Source organism: Bos indicus, chromosome 19 (genome assembly GCF_029378745.1).
Source record: "Bos indicus isolate NIAB-ARS_2022 breed Sahiwal x Tharparkar chromosome 19, NIAB-ARS_B.indTharparkar_mat_pri_1.0, whole genome shotgun sequence".
NCBI lineage: Eukaryota > Metazoa > Chordata > Mammalia > Artiodactyla > Bovidae > Bos > Bos indicus.
The window spans coordinates 22,300,552-22,327,985 of record NC_091778.1 but is presented as its reverse complement, the minus strand read 5'-3'; the positions used below and the strand labels follow the sequence as shown (position 1 = coordinate 22,327,985).

At 39.1% G+C, this 27,434-nt stretch overlaps 1 protein-coding gene across 3 annotated transcripts in view; it reads left to right on the top strand.

The window, feature by feature from the left end:
- The window catches only part of SSH2 (slingshot protein phosphatase 2), a 246,552-nt gene that overhangs the window by 63,358 nt on the left and 155,760 nt on the right, over window positions 1–27,434 (top strand). For 2 of the 3 annotated variants that reach the window (XM_019980924.2, XM_019980923.2), the window contains exon 2: window positions 3,608–3,688. The exons of the other annotated variant lie outside the window; for it this stretch is intronic. In XM_019980924.2, the coding sequence (XP_019836483.2) occupies window positions 3,608–3,688 (81 nt within the window). The remainder of the gene's footprint in view (window positions 1–3,607; window positions 3,689–27,434) is intronic. 3 annotated transcript variants of the gene reach the window in all.

Genomic DNA, 27,434 nt, shown 5'->3' with positions numbered 1-27,434 from the left:
CCACCTGAGAAGTACTAGATGTAAACTAAACTCACCCGGGGACTGAGTTTAAGGAAACATCTTTTATTCCTAGCTTACTAAAAATGTTTGAAACCAAAAATGACTTTTAATTTTATCAAATGTCTTTTACTATTTATTTAATCATATATTTTTTCTCATTTTTCTTAATTATATGCTAAATTATATTAATAGAGTTCCTAAACATTCATTCTTAGAATAAACTCTTTATATTGTCAGTGGAAATAATAAATAGCCTATAATAGGAATAGAAAAGTTTGATTTCAGCCAAACTGAGGGCTATAGCCCAAAAGACAGCCTCGCAGAGAACTGTGAGGAACCACTCCAGAGGAGCATGGGTTTCAGCATAGGTTTATACCTTGTCAGAACAAAGAACATTAGACAAGTCAAAGACACATTTATTCAAGATTTAAAAAAAAACAAAAACAAATCAGCATGTACACACCCAGTCAATATGGCCTTGGTTCCTGGGAAGGAACTCTTATCATCAAGGGAGTACCAGCAATGGAAGGAAGGCATTAATCTTTATTTTTAACATGGACATTCCGTACTTCTGGTCAGTGCACCTTATTTTTTTTTTAATGATTAATGCAGATGTACAATGTATGTTTGATAGGCCACAAACAGGCTGTTTTAGTTAGCATAAAATTCCAGTTAAATCGTGTACAAGCCAGCATGACTTCCACATACCTCAATATGTAGGAGTTTCTTCTATCAATTGTCATAAGCAGTTAATTGAATTTCAGTTAATAAGTATGTAGGAAAGTCTTAACTTTAGGAATGCAGATGTCATTATAGGACCTCTTACTTTTTTAATATAGAAATTTATTTGATTTACAATATTAGTGTCAGATGTATAGCATAGTGATTCGATACTTTTATAGCTCATACTCCTTTAAAGTTATTACACAGTGCTGACAATATTTCCCTGTGGTGTACAATATATCCTTGTTGCTTATCTACTTTATACATGGTAGTCTGTACTCTTAATCCCATATTCCTATCTGGCCCCTCCCCTCCCTCTCTCTACTGGTATCTTCTAGTTTGTTTTCTATATCTGTGAGTTTGTTTCTGTTTTGTTATATGCAATATTTGTCTTTCTCTGTCTGACTTATTTTACTAAACATGATACACCCCAGGTCTATCCATGTAGTTACAAATGGCAGAAATTCAGTTTTTTTATGACCAGTAGTCCATTTTTTATAAAAGAACCTCTTTCTTGAAAGGTCATTTTGGAAGAGCTCATGTAACCATGCTGCAATATATACAAGAATGAAAACCTAAAAGTCGTCAACTAGTGTAATTAGGATTAAAGGCTATGGTTTTTCCAGTGGTCATGTATGGATGTGAGAGTTGGACTATGAAGAAAGCTGAGCGCCAAAGAATTGATGCTTTTGGACTGTGGTGTTGGAGAAGACTCTTGCGAGTCCCTTGGACTACAAGGAGATCCAACCAGTCCATCCTAAAGGAGACCAGTCCTGGGTGTTCATTGGAAGGACTGATGCTGAGGCTGAAACTCCAGTACTTTGGCCACCTCACACGAAGAGCTGACTCATTGGAAAAGACCCTGATACTGGGAGGGATTGGGGGCAGGAGGAGAAGGGGACGACAGAGGATGAGATGGCTGGATGGCATCACTGACTCGATGCACATGAGTTTGGGTGAACTCTGGGAGTTGGTGATGGACAGGGAGGCCTGGCGTGCTGCGATTCATGGGGTCGCAAAGAGTCGGACACAATTAAGCGACTGAACTGAACTGAACTGAATGTGTACTTTTCTCTCTCGATAGTGACAAACCATGTTTGATATGCTTGATATCATCTATATCTGTTGTGATATAAGGAATTTGGGAGAATTGAAAGCAGCTTTGATCTCTGCCTTTTTCCTTCAGATATTTTGTTTGTTATTTATTAATGCATTAGCTTTTCTAATATGACTTTCAGAAGTAGTCACATATTTTGTAGACTGATTTTTTTTTTAAGACAAAGGAGAATAAATATTCTCATTTTCTCCTCCTCCAAAATGCAAGGGAATAAGAAAGAGACTTTGCATTTGCAAGACCTAAAAATGATTTTAAATATTTAATTGTTTGTTTACTTTCTGAAAGAGGAAAAGAGGAGAAATGGAATATGAGACTTGGTTGTAAGGACAAAACCCAAAAGTAGGCAAAGGATCAGGGTAGGAAAAGATAAGAAGGAAATAAAACAGAAGGAAGTTACCAGAAGTAGGAACTCTGAACTTTACTCTGTTTATCTGCACTCTGAAACTCATCTCTGCAGGTATTCTACGAGTCGAAACAGTCTCAGCTTTGAAAATACAAAATATCAGTCAACCATGATAGCCATAAAGTAGTTGTGTATGATTAAGCTTCAGCCACAGATAGTGACAATTTTTTTTTTTTTTGCTTGTTTAATAGACTTATTGAGGTCTGATTGATATACAAAAAAACTCAACATAGTTAACATATCCAATTTGATGAGTTTGGACATGTGCATACATCCATGAAAATCATCATTGGATAATCAAGGTAATAAAAATATCTATTAACTCCAAAAGTTTCCTTAGGCTCCTAGGAGTTTTATTGTTTGTTTTGTGGTAAGAACATTTAAAATAAGATGCAGACATCTCTTCAAGACCCTGATTTCTATTCTTTTGGATTTGTACCCAGAAGTGAGATTGGTACATCATATAGTAGTATGAAGTTTTGATGACATAAGTGTATACGTCTCTATGTAGGGATAACTCAAGTTGCCAGTAGCTGTTACCCAAACAGCAAATATTAGAAGAAACTTAGAAGGAAATGGCAACCCACTCCAGTGTTCTTGCCTGGAGAATCCCAGGGACGGGGGAGCCTGGTGGGCTGCTGTCTATGGGGTCGCACAGAGTCAGACAGGACTGAAGCAACTTAGCAGCAGCAGCAGCAATGGGTCACAATTGGAGCTTTTGTGTGTGTGTGCTCCTTTTAGTCATAAGGGAAAATTCTCTTGTGTTACCAGCTAATTGTTTCACCCCTTTGTCTCATTTTTCTTATCTGTCTTCTAGACAGATTTTGAAAAAGAGATTGGAGAGTGGAAGAAAGGTTTTAAATTGTTTTCTGGCATATATCAGTAGGACTTGGCTAGGGCATGTGTTTTGGCTCTCCTTATAAACACTTGTTAGCAGAGGACTAATGAGGCTGGCTAGGCTAGTGGTTCGAACCCCTAATTGTGCGCTGTTACATTCGAAAGCCTGTCTCTAAACAGTCATTGAATACATACCTTTGAATATGAGGACAAGTGAACACAAACCTACCCTGTTCTGGAAGAAGTCCAGAGTACATACTCTGAAGGGTTAGTAGCAACATCTTTACAGAAAAAGGACATCCCATGGCCCAGTTGGAAACCACAGAAAATGCTTCAGCTAATCCAACATGCCTCACTTTTCCTAACCAATCACCTTGTTGGCTTTATTCTCTCCAAAACAGCCATTACTAATCAGAATCAGCTTTTCACCTATGAGCTAACAGCAACTCAGTGATTTCTGCTGGCCTTTCTCCTCATGCTATGGCCCCAGTATCTGGATCTCTGAAATAATCTCGTTTGTGTTGCAGAGCTCTCACCTGGAAGACAGTGAATCCACAGCATTACTTTGCTGTGAATGTGAAGACTCAGAAATCTTTAGTGATTCCAATGTACGTAGGTATTTGTCTTTCTACAGCCTTTGGTGATTCAGGTGAAAGTTTTTAGAGTAAATATGGCTCTTCAGTGCAGCTGAGATAGTGCCAATTATTTTATCTTTATCTGTTTGGCCTAACTCAGCCAAATAGCTTGGGAAGGCAAATAAGTGACTTGGAATGAGCATATGTATAAACAGTCTGGTATATGTGTATGTGTAATAATCTCCCCTCAAAGCATATCTATCGAAGTAGATAAATGCTGTACCCTGGAACCTTAAGTAAGTCTTCTTCACTAAGGAATGTGGTTGTTTTTGTGGGTTTTTCACATTTTTTTTTTGGTCTTTTCCCTGTGACAGCTGGTATTGGTGCTGCCACTGGACCCTTATTCCCCACATACAAAGACCTAACATATCCTGGCTGTTGATAACTTTAAGACAAAGTAGTGTTATAAATCCTAGAGAGTCAGCCAGATCATCTCGAACTTAGAACTATCTAACTACATTTCATGAGGTATTATAAATTGTATTGATCTCATCTGGAGCCTGGCCTGCTACAGCCCATGAGGTCACACAGAGTTGGACGTGACTTAGCCACTGAACAACATCTGATCCCCAGCATAGTTTTCTGATTATCGCAAATTACCCACGGAATCAGGCTGAAGTTAGAGAATGACTTAAGTCGACTACATATTGCTTTCAGTAAGATAACTGCCTTTGCAAGCCATAGTTCAAACTAGGTTTTACAAACCTCTATCATAAATCTGGATTCTGTCTATTCCAGAATGCTTATTGTGCATAGTAGATATTCTATAAGTATTGTTAAAGTTTCACCAATGGAAACTCTGTCTTGAAGTTGTGCCTATCAAGTATACCAGCATAGTAGTGTCTGCTTTAAACTGTCTTTACTTCACCTTCATGGCACAGTGAAGGTGATCATTGGTTTAGGACCTTGTTCAACCATTATGTTGATTCATCTGGTTGCACTTCATTCCGCACTGATGAAGAGTCTGAAATGGCACGAAGTCAGTTGCTGTGACTCACTAATAACTCACTTCCCTAGGACTTGAAAACATTAATGAATTCACATGAACACTCATTTATTATCTACACGTAGGAGATGACAGACTGAGGGTGGAAAGGTTATATTCTTTGCCTAGTGTTGTGCGATAAGCAGGAGCAGCACTGACATCAGATCTTAGCTGGCAGCCGTCAGTGCGCACATTATCGGCAGGCAGCATCATCAGTGATGGAACGTGTACTGGTCTCCTTACATGTAGTATCCTACAAGATTTATTTGGTTCAGTCTGCAGTGGGGTCCTCTGCACTTGGACTGAGGATGCTTTTAATCCTTCTTGTTTTGGCTGATTTTTGTCTTACAGAGATCAGTGCATGGCAGTCCACATAAAGATTTTTATGAAGTTGGACATGTAGGGAAAAGATTCTAGTTTTAATAGTTTTCTCTATTAGAAAAAATTAGATGGATATATGTATTTGCAAATTACTCTGGATTGCTTGATTTTTAAAAATATTTATTCATTTATTTATTTTTGGCTGTGCTGGGTCTTCGGTGCTGCAAGCGGGCTTGCTCAGGTTATGGAGGGCGAAGGCTACTCTCTAGCTGTGGTGGGCGGGCTGTAGGGCACATGCGCTCGGTAGTCACAAGTTCAACGACCCTAGAGCATGCTGACCTCAGTTGTTGTGGCAAATGGGCTTAGTTGCCCCATTGCTTGATTTTATTGCCAGAACTTTCAGTCATTTAAGTCAGGTTTGTTGCCTCTCCGGGAGGCAAAACTGGTTTCATGTACTTGACTGGCTTCACCTGTGAAGGTACTGGATCCTCCTGTTTTGTTTGTTCAAGGAGTATTTCCCACATTTTTTATTTTTTTAACCTTCCCATTCCCACTCTTCACATCAAAGGAGATTGAAAAGGTCCTTCCCAGTATGAAGGTTTAAACTCTAAAGCAAAATTATTTGCAGAGCAAACTGACTGAAATCCCCACTTTGGATTTTCTTCAAAGAAAATGGTAGGGATCTTGGTAACTATTTGAAATAGAAGTTAACTTGTAATGAAAAGTAGAAGATAAAGAACTTTTTCAGTCAACCTTGGGATAACAGAAATATGAACTTTGGTCAGCTATATTCATTCCTTTACTTACGCATGGATTCATTCATTCACCAAGTTTTGATTGATTCTTATGTACAAATTCCCAGTCCCAAGGCTGTGGGAGTTAGGCATAAAATATCAAATCTACCGTAAGAGCAAACATACAGCTACAAGGTAAATAAGGTCTGAGAATCGAATGTAAAACATGGTGACAGTAGTTAACATTGTATAATTGAAATTGCTAAAAGAGCAGAACTTAAAGGTTCTCACTAATGTATATATATATATATATATATATAACCTGTATATATACATATATATTACTTATGTATACTCACCAATACTAATATATATATATATATATAAAGTATTAACCAGATGAGGGGAATCGTTTCACAATGTATTCATATATAAATCACCACAGTGTACACTTTAAATAGCTTACAATTTTATTTGTCAATTATACCCCCAATAAAGTGGAAATTAAAAAGAATTTACTCTAGGAGAATGTATCATCTACCGTTCAACAGATTAGTCTCATGGTATTCATGGAAATGCAATACATGGGGAGAAGAAAAGAGATCTGTGGGTGAGTGGAAGGAGATTTGGCTGGAGGCAGAGAGGGATGAGGGCTTGGAAGAGGGCTGCCTGACATCGCCTGAGGGTTTCATGAAAGAGAGGAGAGGAATGTAGAGAGACCTCTGCCCCTTCCCTGGCATCACTCAGCCTCCAGGGAACCAGAAACAGGGTAGAAGCATCAGCAGCTAATTCTGCCTCTGCTATGCACAGGGTCGCTGGAGGCCTCCATAATGGGAAGAGGGACTGCCTGCCCTAGAGCACGGTGAACCTGTGACTGAAAGAGGTCACAAAGGAAGAAGACACTGGCCCAGGCAGCAGGAGTTTCACTTTGGCTCCAGATAAGAAAGAACGTAAACAGGGACTAGAGCAGGTTGGGTACTGGTGGCTGCAGCAGCCCCTGAAGACTCCTGAGGGTTCTCTTCGTTTCCCATCCTCATACCTACTGCTCTCCTGCCTTGAAGGAAAAGAGCTCTGCCTGACCCGGGTTTCCAGTTATGGTGATTGTGGGCTTAAGCTGAAACAACTGGATTCATCCCCATTGTAGGGTTATTTCTTCCCTAGCCTATAGGTCAGGAAAATGCTTGTGTTAGTTTATCTCCTAAGAATACAACTTAATTCTTTGTCTCCTTTCTGTGCTCTTCTGACTCCTCCCCTACCCTACCAGGCTGGAAGAGGGATGGATACTCCTTTGCTTGGATATTATATCCTTGGAGGGAATGCATTTTCCCTGTGTGCAATCAAAACACATTTTGTGTTTGAATAGCCCAGTAAAAGGGAGAGGTGTTAGCTTTTTGTTGTTAAAGAAAGAAAAGGAAAGCTACACTCTAGAATTGAATGTGAAGAAGGCAGATGAAAAGAAAGAAAAATCTAAAATGTAAAAACTATTTGGTTTAGAATACTTTACATTTTTTTTTTTTTTACTTTACAATATTGTGTTGGTTTTGCCATACATCAACATGAATCTACCACGGATGTACACGTGTTCCCCATCCTGAACCCCTCCTCCCACCTCTCTCCCCGTACCATCCCTCTGGGTCATCCCAGTGCACCAGCCCCAAGCATCCTGTATCCTGCATTGAACCTGGACTGGCGATTCATTTCTTATATGATATTATACATGTTTCAATGCCATTCTCCCAAATCATCCTACTTTTCCCTCTCCCACAGAGTCCAAAAGTCTGTTCTATACATCTGTGTCTCTTTTGCTGTCTCGCATACAGGGTTGTCGTTACCATCTTTCTAAATTCCATATATATGTGTTAGTATACTGTATTGGTGTTTTTCCTTCTGGCTTACTTCACTCTGTATAATAGGCTCCAGTTTCATCCACCTCATTAGAACTGATTCAAATGTATTCTTTTTAATGGCTGAGTAATACTCCATTGTGTATATGTACCACAGCTTTCTTATCCATTCATCTGCTGATGGACATCTAGGTTGCTGCCATGTCCTGGCTATTATAAACAGTGTTGTGATGAACATTGGGGTACATGTGTCTCTTTCAATTCTGGTTTCCTCAGTGTGTATGCCCAGCAGTGGGATTGTTGGGTCATAAGGCAGTTCTATTTCCAGTTTTTTAAGGAATCTCTACACTGTTCGCCATAGTGGCTGTACTAGTTTGCATTCCCACCAACAGTGTAAGAGGGTTCCCTTTTCTCCACATCCTCTCCAGCATTTATTGCTTGTAGACTTTTGGATCACAGCCATTCTGACTGCTGTGAAATGGTACCTCATTGTGGTTTTGATTTGCATTTCTCTGATAAGGAGTGATGTTGAACATCTTTTCATGTGTTTGTTAACCATCTGTATGTCCTCTTTGGAGAAATGTCTGTTTAGCTCTTTGGCCCATTTTTTGATTGGGTCGTTTATTTTTCTGGAATTGAGCTGCAAGAATTGCTTATATATTTTTGAGATTACGTCTTTGTCAGTTGCTTCATTTGCTATTATTTTCTCCCATTCTGAAGGCTGTCTTTTCACCTTGCTAATAGTTTCCTTTGTTGTGCAGAAGCTTTTAATTTTAATTAGGTCCCATTTGTTTATTTTTGCTTTTATTTCCAATATTCTGGGAGGTGGGTCATAGAGGATCCTGCTGTGATTTATGTCGGAGAGTGTTTTGCCTATGTTCTCCTCTGGGAGTTTTATAGTTTCTGGTCTTACGTTTCGATCTTTAATCCATTTTGAGTTTATTTTTGTGTATGGTGTTAGAAAGTGTTCTAGTTTCATTCTTCTACAAGTGGTTGACCAGTTTTCCCAGAAACACTTGTTAAAGAGATTGTCTTTTCTCCATTGTATATTCTTGCCTCCTTTGTCAAAGATAAGGTGTCCATAGGTGCATAGATTTATCTCTGGGCTTTCTATTTTGTTCCATTGATCTATATTTCTGTCTTTGTGCCAGTACCAAACTGTCTTGATGACTGTGGCTTTGTAGTAGAGCCTGAAGTCAGGCAGGTTGATTCCTCCAGTTCCATTCTTCTTTCTCAAGATTGCTTTGGCTATTTGAGGTTTTTTGTATTTCCTTACAAATTGTGAAATTATTTGTTCTAGCTCTGTGAAAAATACCGTAGGTAGCTTGATAGGGATTGCATTGAATCTATAAATTTCTTTGGGTAGTATACTCATTTTCACTATATTGATTCTTCCGATCCATGAACATGGTGTATTTTTCCATCTATTAGTGTCCACTTTCACCAGTGTTTTATAGTTTTCTATATATAGGTCTTTAGTTTCTTTACGTAGATATATTCCTAAGTATTTTATTCTTTTTGTTGCAATGGTGAATGGAATTGTTTCCTTATTTCTCTTTCTACTTTCTCATTATTAGTGTATAGGAATGCAAGGGATTTCTGTGTGTTGATTTTATATCCTGAAACTTTACTATAGTCATTGATTAGCTCCAGTAATTTTCTGGTGGAGTCTTAGGGTTTTCTATGTAGAGGATCATGTCATCTGCAAACAGTGAGAGTTTTACTTCTTCTTTTCCAATCTGGATTCCTTTTATTTCTTTTTCTGCTCTGATTGCTGTGGCCAAAACTTCCAAAACTATGTTGAATAGTAATGGTGAAAGTGGGCACCCTTGTCTTGTTCCTGACTTTAGGGGAAATGCTTTCAATTTTTCACCATTGAGGATAATGTTTGCTGTGGGTTTGTCATATATAGCTTTTATTATGTTGAGGTATGTTCCTTCTATTCCTGCTTTCTGGAGAGTTTTTATCATAAATGGATGTTGAATTTTGTCAAAGGCTTTCTCTGCATCTATTGAGATAATCATATGGCTTTTATTTTTCAATTTGTTAATGTGGTGTATTACATTGATTGATTTGCGGGTATTAAAGAATCCTTGCATCCCTGGGATAAAGCCCACTTGGTCATGGTGTATGATCTTTTTGTTTTTTTTAAGAAATTGAAATTTTTTATTACATGAAAATTGAAAATACTACATGTTGAAAATGCCATGAGTTGAATTAAAATACATACAGCTAATGAGTGAAATATTTGCCTTCTTATCAGATAAATGGCTAGGAATACCAGTATACAAAGAGTTTTTAGGATTCAGTAAGATGGTAAAGAACATTAAAGTAAACAGTTATTTCTACTCCCACCCTCCCAACTATGAGGTAAAGTTTGGATGATACTACAGTTTGGCAAAGAGGAGATCTATTAATGGGGTTGGTTTGGAGAGGAAGTTTAGATTGTTCATGCCCTTTGCCCAAGCAATACCAGATCTGGGGATCCACCCTAAATCTACTCATTAAATATATAGTAACATACATAGGATGTTTATTTTAACTTGGTTTGTATTGGGTAAAACTGGGAAAAACCCAAATGTCTGTCAATAGCAGCTTAGTTAAGTTCATTTGTATAATATAGTCTTTAAAATAAAATGATAGGAAATAACTTTGGATCACATGAAAAAGCAAATTGGAAAATACAGAATATGACCACATTCTTATGAACAAGGGGGAAGATCAGTACATGTTAAAAAAGAGGATTATATTCTTAACTAGGATAAAATTATAGGACGCTTTTATTTTCTAGGTTAAATACAACTGATTTGTAATGATCATGCATTGATCTTACATTTGAGGAAAGTTTTTTCCAAAACAGAAAATTGGTAATGCAAACCCTAATCATACCGAGTTTTTTAGGTACCTTAGTAGTGCACATGCAGATTAATAAGATATTCAAGTAAAATTAAACCAACAAATCCCTGCTGCTGCTAAGTCGCTTCAGTCGTGTCCGACTCTGTGTGACCCCATAGACAGCAGCCCACCAGGTTCCCCGGTCTCTGGGATTCTCCAGGCAAGAATACTGGAGTGGGTTGCCATTGCCTTCTCCATGATCTTTTTAATGTGTTATTGGATTCTGATTGCTAGAATTTTGTTAAGGATTTTTGCATCTATGTTCATCAGTGATATTGGCCTGTAGTTTTCTTTTTTTGTGGCATCTTTGTAGGTTTTGGTATTAGGGTGATGGTGGCCTCACAGAATGAGTTTGGAAGTTTACCTTCCTCTGCAATTTTCTGGAAGAGTAGGTCTTCTCTAAATTTTTGGTAGAATTCAGCTGTGAAGCCCTCTGGACCTGGGCTTTTGTTTGCTGGAAGGTTTCTGATTATAGTTTCAATTTCTGTGCTTGTGATGGGTCTGTGAAGATTTTCTATTTCTTCCTGGTTCAGTTTTGGAAAGTTGTAGTTTTCTAAGAATTTGTCCATTTCTTCCAAATTGTCCATTTTATTGGCATATAATTGCTGATAGTAGTCTCTTATGATTCTTTGTATTTCTGTGTTGTCTATTGTGATCTCTCCATTTTCATTTCTAATTTTATTGATTTGATTTTTCTCCCTTTGTTTAGAATACTTTACATTTTTAAACTTTAGGTTTGCATTCTCTTCTACGGTGGGGCAGGTGTCTCAGAATATAACAGTACCCTTCTAGTGGCAACATCTACAGAGGTTTTCACATGCAGTAGGGTAAGAGAATTGCTTTGGGAGAGAGAGAATATTTAACTTGGCTAATACTAAATTCAAGATGAAGGATTATCGAATATTAATAAGTTATTAGTATTAAGATAAAGCCTGGTTCAAATAAGTAGCCAGCCTATGGTTTGAAGATAGGAGTCTTAATCTTCAGGTTTCTTTGGAAGCATCCTAGTTTTCATGTATGTTTTAAGTCTTAGAATATGGTGGTGGTGGTGTTTAGTTGCTAAGTCATGTCCAACTCTTTCTGACCCCATGGACTGTGTCCTGCCAGGTTCCTCTGTCCATAGGATTTCCCAAGCAAGAATGCTGGAGTGGGTTGCCATTTCCTTCTCCAGGGGATCTTCCCAACCCAGGGATTGAACGTTTGTCTCCTTCATTGCAGGTGGGATTCTTTACTGCTGAGCCACCAGGGAAGCCCAGAATATGGTGTATAGAATGATAAAATTAATGAATGATTTGTTGGCTTAGAAAGTAAAACTACACTTAGGAGGGGAGAACTGGAAATTGCTAAGAAATCTACTTTTCTAAATCTCTAGAAATTATGAGCACAAACAAGATGTTTGTAGATAAACCTACAGCTACAGTGATAACAAACTGGTTGGATGGAAAGGATGATGGTATGTGGGCCAGCGAGCATGTGTATCTGGTCATTTCTGATGATTTGTGTTTACCCTCTTCCTTTCAGCTCCCTGTACTGTGTGTGTGTTTTATTTCTTTTTCAGACTCACTTGCAGAAACACCATTTCACTAGCCAACACACACAAATGTAAAAAGAATTTAAAAAGGGAAATTCATTGCTAAGGCAGTGTGGGTTTTATTACGAGTTTCAAATGGCCAGTTAGCCAACAGCGAACAGCTGTCTGACCAGAGTTCAGAATGATTTGCGTTTTTTCTGCCTCACTTCTGCTGCATAGCGAAGAGATTGCTGACTAGAGCACCTGGTCAGAAAACAGGTTAAAAGTCTTGCTAGTGGCAGAAACAGCTTCACCATGAACAGTATTCCTATTTTTCTCCCTTGGAGGGGCTCTGATCCAAATCATTATGCCAGTAGAAAGCCTATGATAATTTTTGTTGTTGTTGTTCCAGAATAAGGCATATCTCAACTGTTTTTATCCTAGAATAACAAATGAGAACTAATGTTCAGCTTTTCTTTTTTTAAAGTCTTAAGTGATTTGAAGAGAAATGAGATTTGTAGTAATCTTCGGTACAAAGGCTACTTTAAAAATTAGCTTTATAGTTTAACTCAGTGGCTCTCATCTTGGCTGCATGTTAGAATCATCTGGTGACCTTTTAAAATAATTTAATAACAGGGTCTTACCTCATTCCAGTTAAACCAGGATCTCTGAGTGGGACCCAGATATTGGTATTTTTTAAAGGCTTCCAGGATTATTCTAATATGAATCCAGGATTGTGAAAATGAAAGTGAAAGTGTTAGTCTCTCAGTCATGTCCGACTCTGCAATCCCATGGACTGTAGGCTGTCAGGCTCCTCTGTCCACAGAATTCTCCAGGCAGGAATACTGGAGTGGGTTGCCATTCCCTTCTCTGGGGGATCTTTTCAACCAGGGATTGAACCCAGGTCTCCTGCATTGCAGGCAGATTCTTTACCAGCTGAGCCACTAGGGAAGGATTTAGAACCACTGTTTTAACTCTAGCTATGCTAATTTTTTTTACCTCCAGTCAGAGCTCCAATCTATGACATTTGTAACCTCTAAAGAGTGAATAAAATGTAAGATGGAGTGGAATAATAAGAGTTCACTGTATACATTTGCTACCTCAGGTAGAATGCAACTTTTATTCAGTGAAATTCCCTGGCTAGGCTTCTGTTAAAAAGAGAAGCAAGATACTGAAATTGGGTGGGTCAAATCCTTAGTAAACCTGTGTCAATAGGGGTAAAGTTTTCGACAAGGCTACTAAGACTTACTCTTCTTTAGTCATCAGTCCTAGGATCTGACATAGAAAAGAATCAAAGAGCACTTTTACACTTTGTGAATTATATTTTTATTAAAATAAAATATACATACAGAAAGGTGTACTTTTATGTTTATCTTGAATTTTCACAGACTGGGGTTTTTACAAACACACCAAGAAACTGTGTCACCTGGACCTAGATCAAGAGACTGAGTATTACTACACCCCTCCACCAGTTCCCCTTCCTCCATCACCCCCTCCTTGGTTCCTTCCTATCACTACTCACCCTCTGGCCCTCACCCCCTAGAGATAACCACTCTCCTGGCTTCTTGACCATATGATTTTGATGTAGGCATCAGGCTATGCTCTTTAGATGACCTCTCTGAACTCCAGAATCAGGGATAAGCATTGTGTAATCTTTAAAAAAAAATTTAATTGGAGGATAATTGCTTTACAATGTGTTGGTTTCTGCCGTACAACAACATGAATCAGCCATAAGTATACATATATCCTCTCCATCTTGAGCCTCCCCCCACCCCCTATCATCCCACCCCTCTAGGTCATCACAGAGCACTGAGCTGAGCCCCCTTTGCAGCAGCTTCCCACTAGCTGTCTGCTTTACACACGCCAGTGCACATTTGTCAGTGCTACTCTCTCAACTCGTTCCACCCTCTCTTCCCCCCACTCCATCTCCACAAGTCCATTTTCTACATTTGCATCTCTATCGCTGCCCTGCAAATGAGGTTCATCAGTACCATTTTTCTGGATTCCATATATAGCATCATGTAATCTTTAAAGAGTTCAGGCTAAGATTCTAACAGCCTGAGTCAGAGTCCCAGCTCATAGTTAAGTCACTCTTACTGGCTGTGTGACTCCACTTCACTAAGCCTTACTTCCCCCATCTGTAAAACAGGTATAACAATAGCACCTGTCTCATAGAGTTGTTAGAATTAAATGAGATGGTTTCTGGGTCTGGCACATTATCTTTGCTGAGAGCAGAGGCAGATATAGGATTCCCTGATGTCATCATCTCTTCAGCAGAGTCAGGACAATGCCACTCTTGTCTATGGGCACAATTAAGTTCATAGTCCAGCTCTGGGGGGAAGGAGGAGGGAAAAGTGGGCATCCTGACTGTCTTTGCTTCTCTTCACCATCCTTGGTTTGGCCTGTGGTATGACTAACTTGCAGCGACCTGTAAAATATGTTATTTAACTTCATAAAATGACTACTGAAAGGCCAGAAACTTTTTCTTGTTCATCTTAGTATTTGCCGTAGCGCCTGTGATTTGCAAGTTGATTTGCAAGTTGCATGTAGTTTTGTGTCTTGGCTAAAGGAATCTGAAAACGATGCTTCCAGCACATCTTGCTTTCCTGTGCTGGATTTATATTGGTCTGGTTTCTGGTCCTTCTTTTGGCCAGAGACATATTTTTGAGACATCTGGCATGAGACTATGCAGAATGTAGCAGTTAAACAACTACAGGCAGAAACCAAGAACTTGGCCTAATTTATAAAATCAACCAAATAAAAGCTCTAGCTGAGTTATCCTGCTTCCATGAACTGAGGCCAAGCCCTGATCAGGTATATTTTCCCTTTGTTTTGGTTTAGGAGAACAAGCAGAGCAGGAGATGGCAGGACTTGTAGGTTTTTCATTAATAAAATTGTACAGACTTAAAAAAAAAATTATAGCTTGGAAATAATCTGCCCTTTGAAAGGTTAGTGAGACAATTTGTTGAGCATTTACTATTTACTGGATGTGCTAAGTGATTTTCTTATTACATAGTCTAAAATCCAAGTCTCTGAGCATAAGTACTTTCAGTATTTCCCATTTAAAGTTGAGAAGACATAAACTTGCCTAAGATATGTGACCATGCTGATATTGGGACCCAAGTCTGCCTGACACTCCCTGCTTGAGCTCTTAACCTTGTGCTGGATCGCCTTTACCCTTGGATAGAATGTTGTTCTCCTGCTAGGCAGTCAAGAGCAAATGGAGTAGTAGGTCTTAACTCTTTCTTTGCAGCAGAATACTCTTGGAACTTTGCAGAAATATAGACAAACAGATCTCACTTTAGGAAGTTCCTAGTTCAGTGAATCTTAGATAAGCTCAACATTTTTATTATTTACAAAGATCTATAGGTGGTTCTTTGTGCAGCCAGAGTTAAGAATAGTGATTCGTAGAGATTTCCTCAGTCAAGACTCTGAGCTCTCAGGTTTGATCCTTGGTTAGGGAACTGGATCCTGCATGCTGCAACTAAAGGTCCCCGTGTGCAGCCAAATAAGTAAATAAAAATTTATGAATATTTTTTTAAAAACTTCAGTACTTTGGACTTCCCTGTTGGTCCAGTGGTTAAGAATCTGCCTACAAATACAGAGGACATGGGTTTGAACCCTAATACAGAAAATTCCACCTGCTACAGGGAAACTAAGCCAGCCACAGCTACTGCTCCCACTCTTTAGAGCCCATACGCCGCAACAAGAGAAACCACCACAATGAGAAGCCCGCACCCTGCAACTAGAAAGTAACCCCTACTCGCTGCAACTAGAGAAGGCCTAGAAGCAGCAACCAAGACCTAGCGCAGCCAAAAAAAAATTAAAAATAAAGATGTCTTTAAAGAAAAAGAGTAGTGGTTCATAGAAGTTCCCTAGGGAGGAATTATAAGATTACAGATTTGGGGGCATTTGAAGACTGAATTTGGAATATTATAAAGACATATTGTTGTTAGAAATGTAGAGGAGGAGGTAGCTTAATAACAATCAAGTTTTGTGTTTTAGGAAGTAAGATAGTATTTATCACCATAAATTGGATACATCACAGGGCTATTTTCTAACCAGATTGATTTTCCATTCTTTCTATGAATTTCTAGAGTACTGCCACTGTTAGGCTCAAGCAGTCCTCCTCAGCTTAGTTTGCTCTCCCAGTCTGTTTTCTCTGTGCTGGGAGGGAAATCCCGATTTCAGAGCTATTAGGCAAGAACTATTAACCTTGGAGAGAGCAGTAATGGCTCTGATTAAGATGTCATGGGAGAGTTGTAAACTTAACAAATTCTTAACCTCAGTGGATCTTGTCTTCTGAGTTCCTCGTAGTGTCTTTGTTTATGTCTTTGTAACCTCACAGTGTGCTTTGGCGGTAGGGGAAGTCTAGTCATTCTTTCTTCCACTTTACAATTAAGAAAGTTAAGTTACAAAGGCCATGACTTCTGAGAACTGTAACTGAAATAGTGGCTTAACATTTGTTGAGCACGAACCATGTGCCTCACTCTGTCCTAAATGTTTTTACGTGTATTCTCTCATACTACATCTCTGATATGGGTAGTTATTTATCCCTGTTTTCAAATAAGAAAATTGAGCTCATTTATTCTACTCTTACTTGAGTGTACTCTGTGGCAGTCACCATGCTGAGAAATGAGTATCCAGTGATGAACAAGTCAGACCCTACCCTTATGGAACTTACAGTCCATTGGGGAAGACACATAATAAAAATCAAAAAAGAATTCAGTTTCAACATGTGATTGTGCCATGAAGAATACAAATGGGGAAATAGTAATAAAGAATAACGAGGCAGAATTGCGATTTAGATAATCAAGAAGGGCCTAACATGGTGATATTTTAGTTCAAAATAGTTATGAAGTTTACTTAGTGTCACATCTAGTAAGTAGTAAATTTCAAGTCTGATTCTGAAAGCAGCTACTCACCATGCCTGCTGCCTGTCAGACTTGTACTAGAAACCTACCCCAGGTTTGTGACTCTCCTCTCTCGTCTGAGCAGCATTCATACCAAGACACTGTACCAAGTTTCCAGAGGGGCATCCTAAAGGAAGAAATTACAACAGTAAGATAATTTTTTCAGAAGTTTGCCTCCTAAAATGCTTCTTTAAAAAGAGCCCTGCTGCTGCTCAGTCGCTTCAGTCATGTCCGACTCTGTGCGACCCCATAGATGGCAGCCCACTAGGCTCCTCCGTCCATGGGATTCTCCAGGCAAGAACACTGGAGTGGGTTGCCATTTCCTTCTCCAATGCGTGAAAGTGAAGTCGCTTAGTCGTGTCCGACTCGTAGTGACCCCATGGACTGAAGCCTACCAGGCTCCTCCGTCCATGGGATTTTCCAGGCAAGAGTACTGGAGTGGGGTGCCATTGCCTTCTCTGAAAAAAAGAGCCCTAGGAGGCAGCATAGAGAAGGGGGAGCAACAAAGGTGGCGAGTAGTATGTGAATTTCAGCAAATGATAGAGAGATGCAAAGAAGCTGAGCATCTCTGCTGTAAATACACTAGATATATTTGCATGAGGAAGTGCCCTCTTTGCATGCATGGGCCGGGGTGGATGTTCCACTTGGAATCAACATCATATTTCCTGGCCTTGCTGCTGCTGCTGCTGCTAAGTTGCTTCAGTCGTGTCTGACTCTGTGTGACCCCATAGACGGCAGCCCACCAGGCTCCCCCGTCCCTGGGATTATCCAGGCAAGAATACTGGAGTGGGTTGCCATTTCACTTTCAGTGCATGAAAGTGAAAAGTGAAAGTGAAGTCGCTCAGTCGTGTCCGACTTCTAGTGACCCCATGGACTACAGCCTAACAGGCTCCTCCGTCCATGGTATTTGCCAGGCAAGAGTACTGGAGTGGGTTGTTCCTGGCCTTGAACTTAATTTGAAGGCCCTGATATAGGGAACCAAGCAGAAGACTGCTCATGGAAGATGCTAAGAAGTGTTAGATGGTGCCTAGAACCTCAAGGTGCTTGGAAAGAATGTAGGAGGAAGGGAAACCATTCCTGGGGAGGGAAAGGATGGAGGGAAACAGTCTTGAAATACGGTCTTGAATTTAAATGCTGCAGTCTTCTTCTCACTCTGTTGTAATGCTTGATTTGCCAAGTTATTGTCTTAGAATTTTCCAGCAGAGGCCTCTGCATTGCCCTTTGCTCCAAAAGAATTTGTTCACTTACTCTTTTTTTCCTCCCAGGAAATAGCAGTTCTTCGGCTGGTCAGTTCCTGTAGAAGTGTGCTGCAAGTTTTTAGATTCTGGATTATGAGCTATTTAGATGTAAATGGTGCCTAGTGTAATTTTCTGTTTGGAAAAGATTTGTGCTTGATATTCATGTATACATCTTACTTGATTGTATTGGTAAAGGTTATAAACTGATTAGATCCTGGCAGTCTGACAGTTTAGTTATAATAATGCTTAAACTCTTTGACCCAAAAATCTAATTCTTAAAAATTTTCTCTGAAGAGATTATTTAAAATGAAAAGTATATGTACTAACATAGTAATGAATATGTTTAGTAGTAGGACAGAGGGGATGGTTAAGTAACCTATGGTAATATTAATTCAATGGATCCATTACAATGAAAAACATGAAAACTAATTCTGTGAGAAATTATATTTGAAATGTTAAGTGAAAAAGTAAGTAAATGGAAAAATTAAGTTGCAGCTCTACCTCACTCTTATGACAAAATAAATTATAGCCAAATCAGAAAATTAAAGGGCTCAGATGGTAAAGAATCTGCCTGCAATGCGGGAGACCTGGGTTTGATCCCTGGGTTGGGAAGATCTCCTGGAGGAGGGCATGGCAACTCCCTTCAGTATTCTTGCCTGAAGAATCCTCATGGACCAGAGGAGCCATGATTGAGTGACTAAGCACAGCACAGCACAGCACAACAAAGAATTAAATGTAAAAAAAAATTGATATTACAAGTTATTGATATTACATACAGGAGAAACTTTTTTCATAATCTTGGAGCAGGACAGACTTTTTAGAAACTATGACACAAAACTCAGAAACTGTAAAAGAAACATTGATAAATTCAAATATAAGAAGTCAAAACTTCTACATTAAAGGATCCTATAAACAAACAACACATTGGGAGAAAGATTTTCAACACATGACAAAGATCTAATTTCTATAATACATAATGTGTTCTATAATTTTTTAAAAGACCACAAACAAAACAATGTACAAAAGTAATTAACAGACTTTCACAAAAAAGGATATACCAATGGCTCTTCAATATATGTAAAGATATTCAATTGTCTTCATAACCAGTTCCATTTTTTACCTCTCAGATTGGCAAAGGTCAAAAAATTTTGATAATTGCATTGTGTTGGCAGAATCACAGGGGAAGCAGCATTGCTATTTATTGTTGATGGGGTATAAATTAAAATTGCCACCATTGAGGATAATTTAGAAATTATCTATAAAAATTCTGAATGCCCCTAGCATTTGCTCCAAAAATTTCACTAGGAGAAATTTATCCTCCAGAAATATTCCTATATGTATAAAAATTGATATTCAAAGCTATTCATTGCAACATCATTTATAATAGCAAAAATTAGAAACCTCCTAAATGGCCATCATGGAGTTTCCATGTGAACCAATGTGAAGTTATCTCCTATTGTGAAATGATACCACCAAGGCAACAACACCAGGACACAAAGCAGTATGTGTATCATTTGTGTAAAACAAACAAAAAACCCAAAACCAAAACAGCTGAAAAAAGAATATATTGAGATTCTTAAATATGCTTAGATTGTATATGGTAATATACAAAAATGGAAAACAGCAATTGCTTTTAGGGAGAAAAACTTGGCTGGGAAGCAGATATAAGGTAGATATTTATTACTCTATCATATTGTCCTTTTTTAAATTAAGAAATTTATTGAAGTATAGTTGACTTTGAATATTAATTTCAGATGTATAACATAGTGATTCAGTATTTTTATACACTCTGCACTATACAAAGTTATTATAACAAGGACTATTCCCTGTGCTATATATTATATCCCCATGACTTACTTATATTTATAACTGGTGGTTTGTACCTTTTAATCCTCTTCACCTGTTTCATCCATCACCCGATTCTTGCTTTCCACTGATCTGGTACTGAGTGTCTATCCTGAACTATTCTGCACTATTTAAACCACCAAAAGCAGTGCAGAACTTGCCTTGGTATTTCCTTCACTGGCTGTAGTGACACTGCCCTGAGTGGTCCCAGTGCCTTAAGGGCATGACCTGAGTTTCCATGTTTTGTGTATATGGTTTAGTTCAGTTTAGTTGCTCAGTTGTGTCAGATTCTTTGTGACCCCATGGGCTGCAGCATGCCAGGCTTCCCTGTCCATCACCAACTCCCAGAGCTTGCTCAAACTCATATCCATTGAGTTGGTGATGCCATCAACCATCTCATCTTCTGTTGTCCCCTTCTCTTCCTGCCCTCAATCTTTCCCAGCATCAGGTCTTTTCCAAGGAGTCAGTTCTTCACATCAGGTGGCCACAGTATTGAAGCTTCAGAATCAGTCCTTCCAATGAATATTCAGGACTGATTTCCTTGAGGATTGACTGCCTTGATCTCCTTGCAGTCCAAGGGACTCTCAAGAGTCTTCTCCAACATCACAGTTCAGAAGCATCAATTCTTTGGCACTCAGCTTTCTTATGGTCCAACTCTCACATTCATACATGACTACTGGAAAAACCATAGCTTTGACTAGATGGACCTTTGTTGGCAATGTAATGTCTCTGCTTTTTAATATGCTGTCTAGGTTGGTCATAGCTTTTCTTCCAAGGAGCAAGTGTCTTTTAATTTCATGGCTGCAGTCATCATCTGCAGTTGCCCATGGAATTCTCCAGGCAAAAATACGAGAGTGGGTAGCCATTCGCTTCTCCAGGGCATCTTCCCAACCCAAGGGCCGAACCCAGGTCTCCTGCATTGCAGGTGGATTCTTTACCGACTTAGCCATCAGGGAAGCCTGTGTGTGTGGTTACCTTTCACTTATTCTTTCAACAGATATGTACAGAGTATATCTGACGTGCTAAGACACTGTGCTGGTTGCTGGGGATAGTGTACTTATTATAAACATGGTTCCTCCCTTGGAAATTTACATTCTCCTAGAGAAAGTTGATTAAACAGCTAATTATTCAGTGACTTTATGAATTTTGATTGTGATAGATTCTGAAAAGAGGAAAGCATACCGTCCTGTGAGAATATGGCCAGATAAAACTGACCTGCTTAAGGTTAGTGGTCAAGGGAGGGCTTCCTTGGAGAACTGGTATTTTGAATTGTGCTCTGAAGGATGAGTCAGAGTCAACCAGAGAAATGTGGGGTGGAGAGAGTGGGGAAGAAAATACTTAGAGGTCAGGAAACTTATTCAAGAAATCAAAAAAAGGTCAGTGAGGTTAGAACGTAGAAAATAGGGAGGAAATAATACAAAATGATGCTGGCGAGGTCAGCACAGGCAAGATGATGCAGAGCCTTGTAAACTAAATTAAGGATCTTAGTCTTTATTAGGAGAAGGCAATGGCACCCCACTCCAGTACTCTTGCCTGGAAAATCCCATGGACAGAGGAGCCTGGTGGGCTGCAGTCCATGGGGTCGCTAAGAGTCGGACATGACTGAGTGACTTCATTTTCACTTTTCACTTTCATGCATTGGAGAAGGAAATGGCAACCCACTCCAGTGTTCTTGCCTGGAGAATCCCAGGGATGGGGGAGCCTGGTGGGCTGCCATCTATGGGGTCGCACAGAGTCGGACACGACTGAAGCGACTTAGTAGCAGCAGCAGTCTTTATTAATCGGACAGGAAAAAAACCATTGAAGAGTTTTCAGCTGGGGGCATGAATAGGGTACCATTAGATCTACCTGGCTTTACTATGAAGAATGGACTTCCAATTGATTGACTGATTGATTGATTTTAACCATAGACATTTGGTGCATTGTTTTGTTTTGTTTTGTTTGTGATTTGATGTGGTTAACTCATTCGTTGGGCAACAGTGCTCTTAAGAAGGCTTCCCAGATGACACAGTGGTAAAGAATCTCCTGCTAATGCAGGAGATGCAGGAAATGTGGGTTTGATCCCTGGATTGGGAAGACCCCCCCCCTGGAGGGGGAAATGGCAACCCACTCCAGTATTCTTGCTTGGAGAATCCCATGGACAGGGGAGCCTGGCGGGCTGCAGTTCATGGGGTTTCAAAGAATTGGACACAAAGACTGAACAGGCACGCACACTCTTAAGAAGAGGGAAGTTGACAGAAAGGCAGTATGGTGTGGTGGTGAAGAGTGTGTGACCCTGGGTCTCTTCTCTAAGTCTCAATTTCTTCATCCAGAGAATGGAGATAATAAATAGTATTTCTGCCTCCTGGGGTAATTTTGAAGACTGAATGAGATAATGTCTGTGAAACACTTAGATTAAGGTTGGGAACACTGTAAACCTCTACTAAATGTTAGCCATTGTTGCAGTCTAATAATCTCATGAAGGATTTAACTGCTGCTCTGAGAACCACCCATTCTTGGTGGTCCATGGAGTAGCTTTCCATCCAACAGTCACAAGTGGTCTTGTCTAGCCATCACTGCCGAGCTGTAGTCATCTAGTCTAGTCAACTGGTAGAGAAACATCACGCCTAACATTTAATTTCACAAATGTCGCTTGGAGATGGAAATGAAAGCTGAGGACTGGTAGCTTGCTTTAACCCTAGCTATGGTTTTGCTTTAAACCAAACCCTAGTATGGTTTTTGAAAGATTGCTAACAGTTGCAGGAAATCAATAGAATGTAGTTGTTGCTTGGAAACGCCTGTTATCTCTTTGTTTCCCACAATACTAGGTAACTAATGTGTGTAATTATACAGCTGAGCAAGGCTTCAGGTTGATCAAGGTTAATTGTTGACAGTATTTGAAATGTTAATAATGTCTCCTCTAAAACTGCTTTTCCAAAATAGATTGCTCCAGCTTCACAAAAGGTTTAAATGCCACTGATTTCTTCATTCAGTGAGATGTAATTCTAGGCCTGGAAACTGGGAGCTTCCAATTTAATGTTTTCTAAGAAATCAGTGCCCAGAAAATGTGTTTTCTCTTCTGCTTTAAAGTTTGCCATATCATGTGATTATAGAAATTCTCATTGCCTGACTTTTGTTATCATTGCCTGTTCTCTAAAATTATACATTTCTGCCTTTGATTTATTTTATGGAACTAGATGGAAAGGCTAAAGCATGCCATTTTTTAAGAGCCCTGGGAAGTTTGGGTAGGTGGGAATCTATTCTGGAAGTTTGCAGTGGATTCTGAGTCTGCCTAAAAAGTCTTTTTGTGTTTAAATTTGTCTTCTATCTTGAGAACATAGGAAGGCAGAGTTTTAAAGGGAGTTTTGCTGCCAAATGCTACAGAGGGAAAAATTAAAAGTTTCTTATGTAGTCAATGAGATTTCCCTGCAATCAAGTTTACTTACTGAATTTGTCAGAGACTTCCTGTGGTGAGATGGTTCACAGATGGTGGATAATTCATTTTAAAAATAAAAGTGAGCTTTGTGTCTTGTTCTTCTCTTGTCTAACATGATGTCTCCCCCTGCATAGCTGCCTTTTCTGTCTGTCTGTGCTCTAAGGGAAGACCCAAAAGTATTAGCTAAATTGTTCTGGCAGCAGAGAAGGTACTGGGTGAGGAAGGAGTTGACCAAAAATAGGGCTTTCCCTAGCTGTTGCAGGAAGATAAACAGAGGTTCTACCATATGTAACTACCTTCTTTAAAATGATTAACTAATGTGTTATGTAGCATTACTATTAAAATCTAACATGGTGTGGTGATCTAAAAAATGTTTGCTTATAGTTCTATAGCTGTTGGTTTTTTAATGTACTCATTCATTATGTTTTTGTTTTTCTTTCATTGTTTTGTGTTTTCCTATCCAGCTTTAAAAAGCTATATTGAAAAATAAAAATAAAAAAATAAAAAGCTATATTGAGGAATGTAGCACATCACAGTGTGTGTTACCTGGAACTTCTGGGGACTGAACGTTTATTTCCTATAGAAATTTGTTTACCAAAATTTGAGAAGAATGACTATGTAGGAAAGTAAAGTTTATTTTATGTGTTGACTGTTATTTAAAATAGGAAAAGGAACTTAATCCTCGCTCCTCTTCATCAACCACTTAGTATGTATCACATACTACTCTAGCTGCTTAAGGTACATCTGTAAACAAACTCAGAAAGCACTGCCCTGTAAAGCTTGTAGTTTGATGCCTGTTACCATTTTACCTTCTACTTCTGCCAAGGGCAGATCTGGGTTCAAACCTAACGTGACGGCGTGTTGTCTCTGACCTTGCGACGTTACTCTTTTAAGCATAGTAATCAAGTTGTCCTGTTGTCATTCATTTGGAAAATGAATGATTCTTAGAAATCATCCCTTGCTTTGGTTCTGTAAGATGAAATTTTCTTGTTAACTACTTAGATTTGTACTCAGAAGAGCTTTATGCAAAATAAAGAAGTTTTGTCCCAGGATTTTCCTATATATGTTCCCTAGTGTGTTCTTACAGCTGACCTGGCTTAACATCAGCAACAATTTGTAGTAAGTAAGCCAAGACCACATGAGTTTATGTTTATAGAATTTAATCTCACACATCATCAGAGTTGAGGGGAATGATGGAGGAAATGAAATAACAGAATCCTCTAGGTATATAGCTGCTACATTTTTGGTATGGTCTGCTTTCCTTCTAGGAGCTTATTTGCTCTACTTCATGTGATTCTAGGGGGGCTTGGTCCTGCTTTTCTACCACTGGGATGGTCATATGCCCATACACCCATGTCAGACTGGTCAAAATACCCCTTTTCCCTGGATACCATGATTGGTCCACACAGGGTAAGTTAGAGTCCTGTTGAGAGAGAGATGGATGCTGGGGGTAAAAAGTTTAAGTTCTGTTTTCTGGACTCTCTGCTTATGTGAATGATATATGCTTGATGTGGTTGGTGGTCATCTTACTGCCACATAGAGATAGTCAGCCTAAGAAGAGGAAGCAGGCAGAGCCCAAGGAGAGAGGGAGAGTAGAGACCTAATAACATTGTTGCATTTTTTAATTCCTCTTGAATTTACCAGTTACATGAACCACTAGCTTTTTTGTTTCGCTTAACTCACATTGCTTCTTGTATAATAAGGTACCCTTATGTATTATTGTGGTAATCATTTGTGTTTGCCAATATTTCTGGGTCTCCTTACTCTGGATAATGGTAGAATTAAATTTCCTTGAAAGTTGGGCATGGTCATATGACTGCTTTGGCAAATGAAATATGTGACTCTTGTCTCTTCTAGATGGAAGCCTTTAAGAGCTGATGCATAACTCGTTATATTCAGTTCTCCTTGCCATAATGACTAGTTGTGTCCCAGATAAGAGAGGGTAACATGGAGCAAAATCTCCACCAATCTAAGATGGACATGTAGCACAAAAGAGAAACTTACTGTTTTAAGTCACTGAGATTTTGATGCTGTATGTTATTGTAGCCCGTCTAACTTGATACTTGTTTGGAATATATTTTTCTAGATTAAAGTTTTCTGGGACTTCCCTGGTGGTCCAGTGGCTAAGACTCTGCATTCCTAATGCAGGGGGCCAGAGTTTGGTCCCTGGTCGGGGAACTAGATCCCACGTGCTGCAACAAAGACCTGGCACAGCCAAATAAGTAAATATTTTTTTAAAATGTAAACAATTCAGGTGAAAAGATCTTTTAGTATGCCATCTAAAAACACTAATGTCCACAAAATGAGATTATTAAACTATTTAGTGTACATAGTTACTGTTAGTTAAACATTAAGCTACAAGGCTAAAAGTAAGCAGCAGTGTTTCCTGGTTTTGTTGTTGTTGTTTAGTCACTAAGTCTTATCTGACTTTGTGACCTGTAGCCTTCCAGGCTTTTCTGTCCATGGGATTTTCCAGGCATGAATACTGGAGTGGGTAGTGATTTGCTTCTCCAGGGGATCTTCCCAGGGATCGAATGTGCATCTTCTGCATTGGCAGGCAAATTCTTTACCACCTAGCCACCAGCAAAGCCATTTCCTGGTTTACCCTACAGAAACGAAATCTGCTTTTAGGGCTGTGACCTCTGACCAAATTATAGTTGCCTTGTTTCATATTATGTGGCAGGACAAAGTCTATAATGATAGGTATTTAAAACTCAGACGCTGTGTAAACACTCTAGCCTTACCCATGACAATTTCTCTTCTGTGGCCAGGACAAGGATGGAATCTCTGTAACCAGGCCTTGCTATCTGAAAACAGAGAAACCAGACAGGCAGGAAGAAATGGTTTAAGGACAGATCGAACAGTCTGATTTGCAGCTGTGTGTGTGTGTAAATTATCACAGTCTTCAATATCTGTGCTGGACTCCCCAGCTTATGTGAGGGACAACGTATTCTCATGGGCAAAGCACAGTAGTGATCTATCATTTTCACCTGTTGATGCTTTAACTTTTCTACCTTTAAAATGGAAATAAAAGATTTTTCCTTCTCTTACCTCTCCTTGATGGTCCACATGGGAAAATGGTTCATAATATATTTGTCAGGAATCTTGGTTGAGAACAACAGAAACTGGCTTAAATAGAAAAATAAAGGTCATTTGTTGTTGAAAATAAAGGTTTGTTGTTTCATGTAGCAGCCAATCAGAGGGTCCCATCCTTGCCCAGCCAGAGTTTGGCTTAAGAGTGAGCATGTGTAAAGTTCAGATGAGAAGACAGGGTGCAGGGTCTCTTCTGGAGAGGAGACCACGGGGACATTTTTCCACATACATAAGAGACACAGAGGAAGAGCTGTTTTCTTCAGCTGACTGTTGTTGATAAACTCTACTGTGATTTTGCAATCGTGTGTTCAAAATGCAAAGTGCAGCATTCCTAATGTCCCTTTTAAAAATTTAAACTGTTATTTATTTTAATATATCACATGAAATGTCTTGAAGCCATGTCTGTTTGATTAAAGTAACTTCACCTCTCCACCAAGTCAGTTTATTTGTGTATAATGCATAGATTTTATTATTTATAATCTGTGTTTCATCTGTCTAGAAAACATTTTTTGTTTTAGTTTTCAGTGGGGTAGAACTAAAGTATTTAATTTTTTCACGATGATACCATGGCACTTTTTAAGAGTTTCCGAGGAAACCTGATAGAAATTGCCCTTTAGGGGAAGAGAGTGGGCTCACTGATGTCCCAAACCGTTTGCTTTCATAAGCAGAAATTTCAGCTCACCATTAGTACCAACACAATAGCATGATATGGTTGCAGTCATTTTGCAGATGTGATTAGGTAGTCAAGATTAGCCCATTTTATTGGTATGGTAAGTGTGGCCAATCTAGATCCCACTGTGATCATCAGGCAGAATTGGAGCCGGGTTGACTTTCCGAAAGCCAGGAGCTGTATATTGTGCATTAAATATGCTTTTATGGGAATGAGGATTGAAAGAAACCAGAACCAGTAGAGAGGGAGGTAAAAG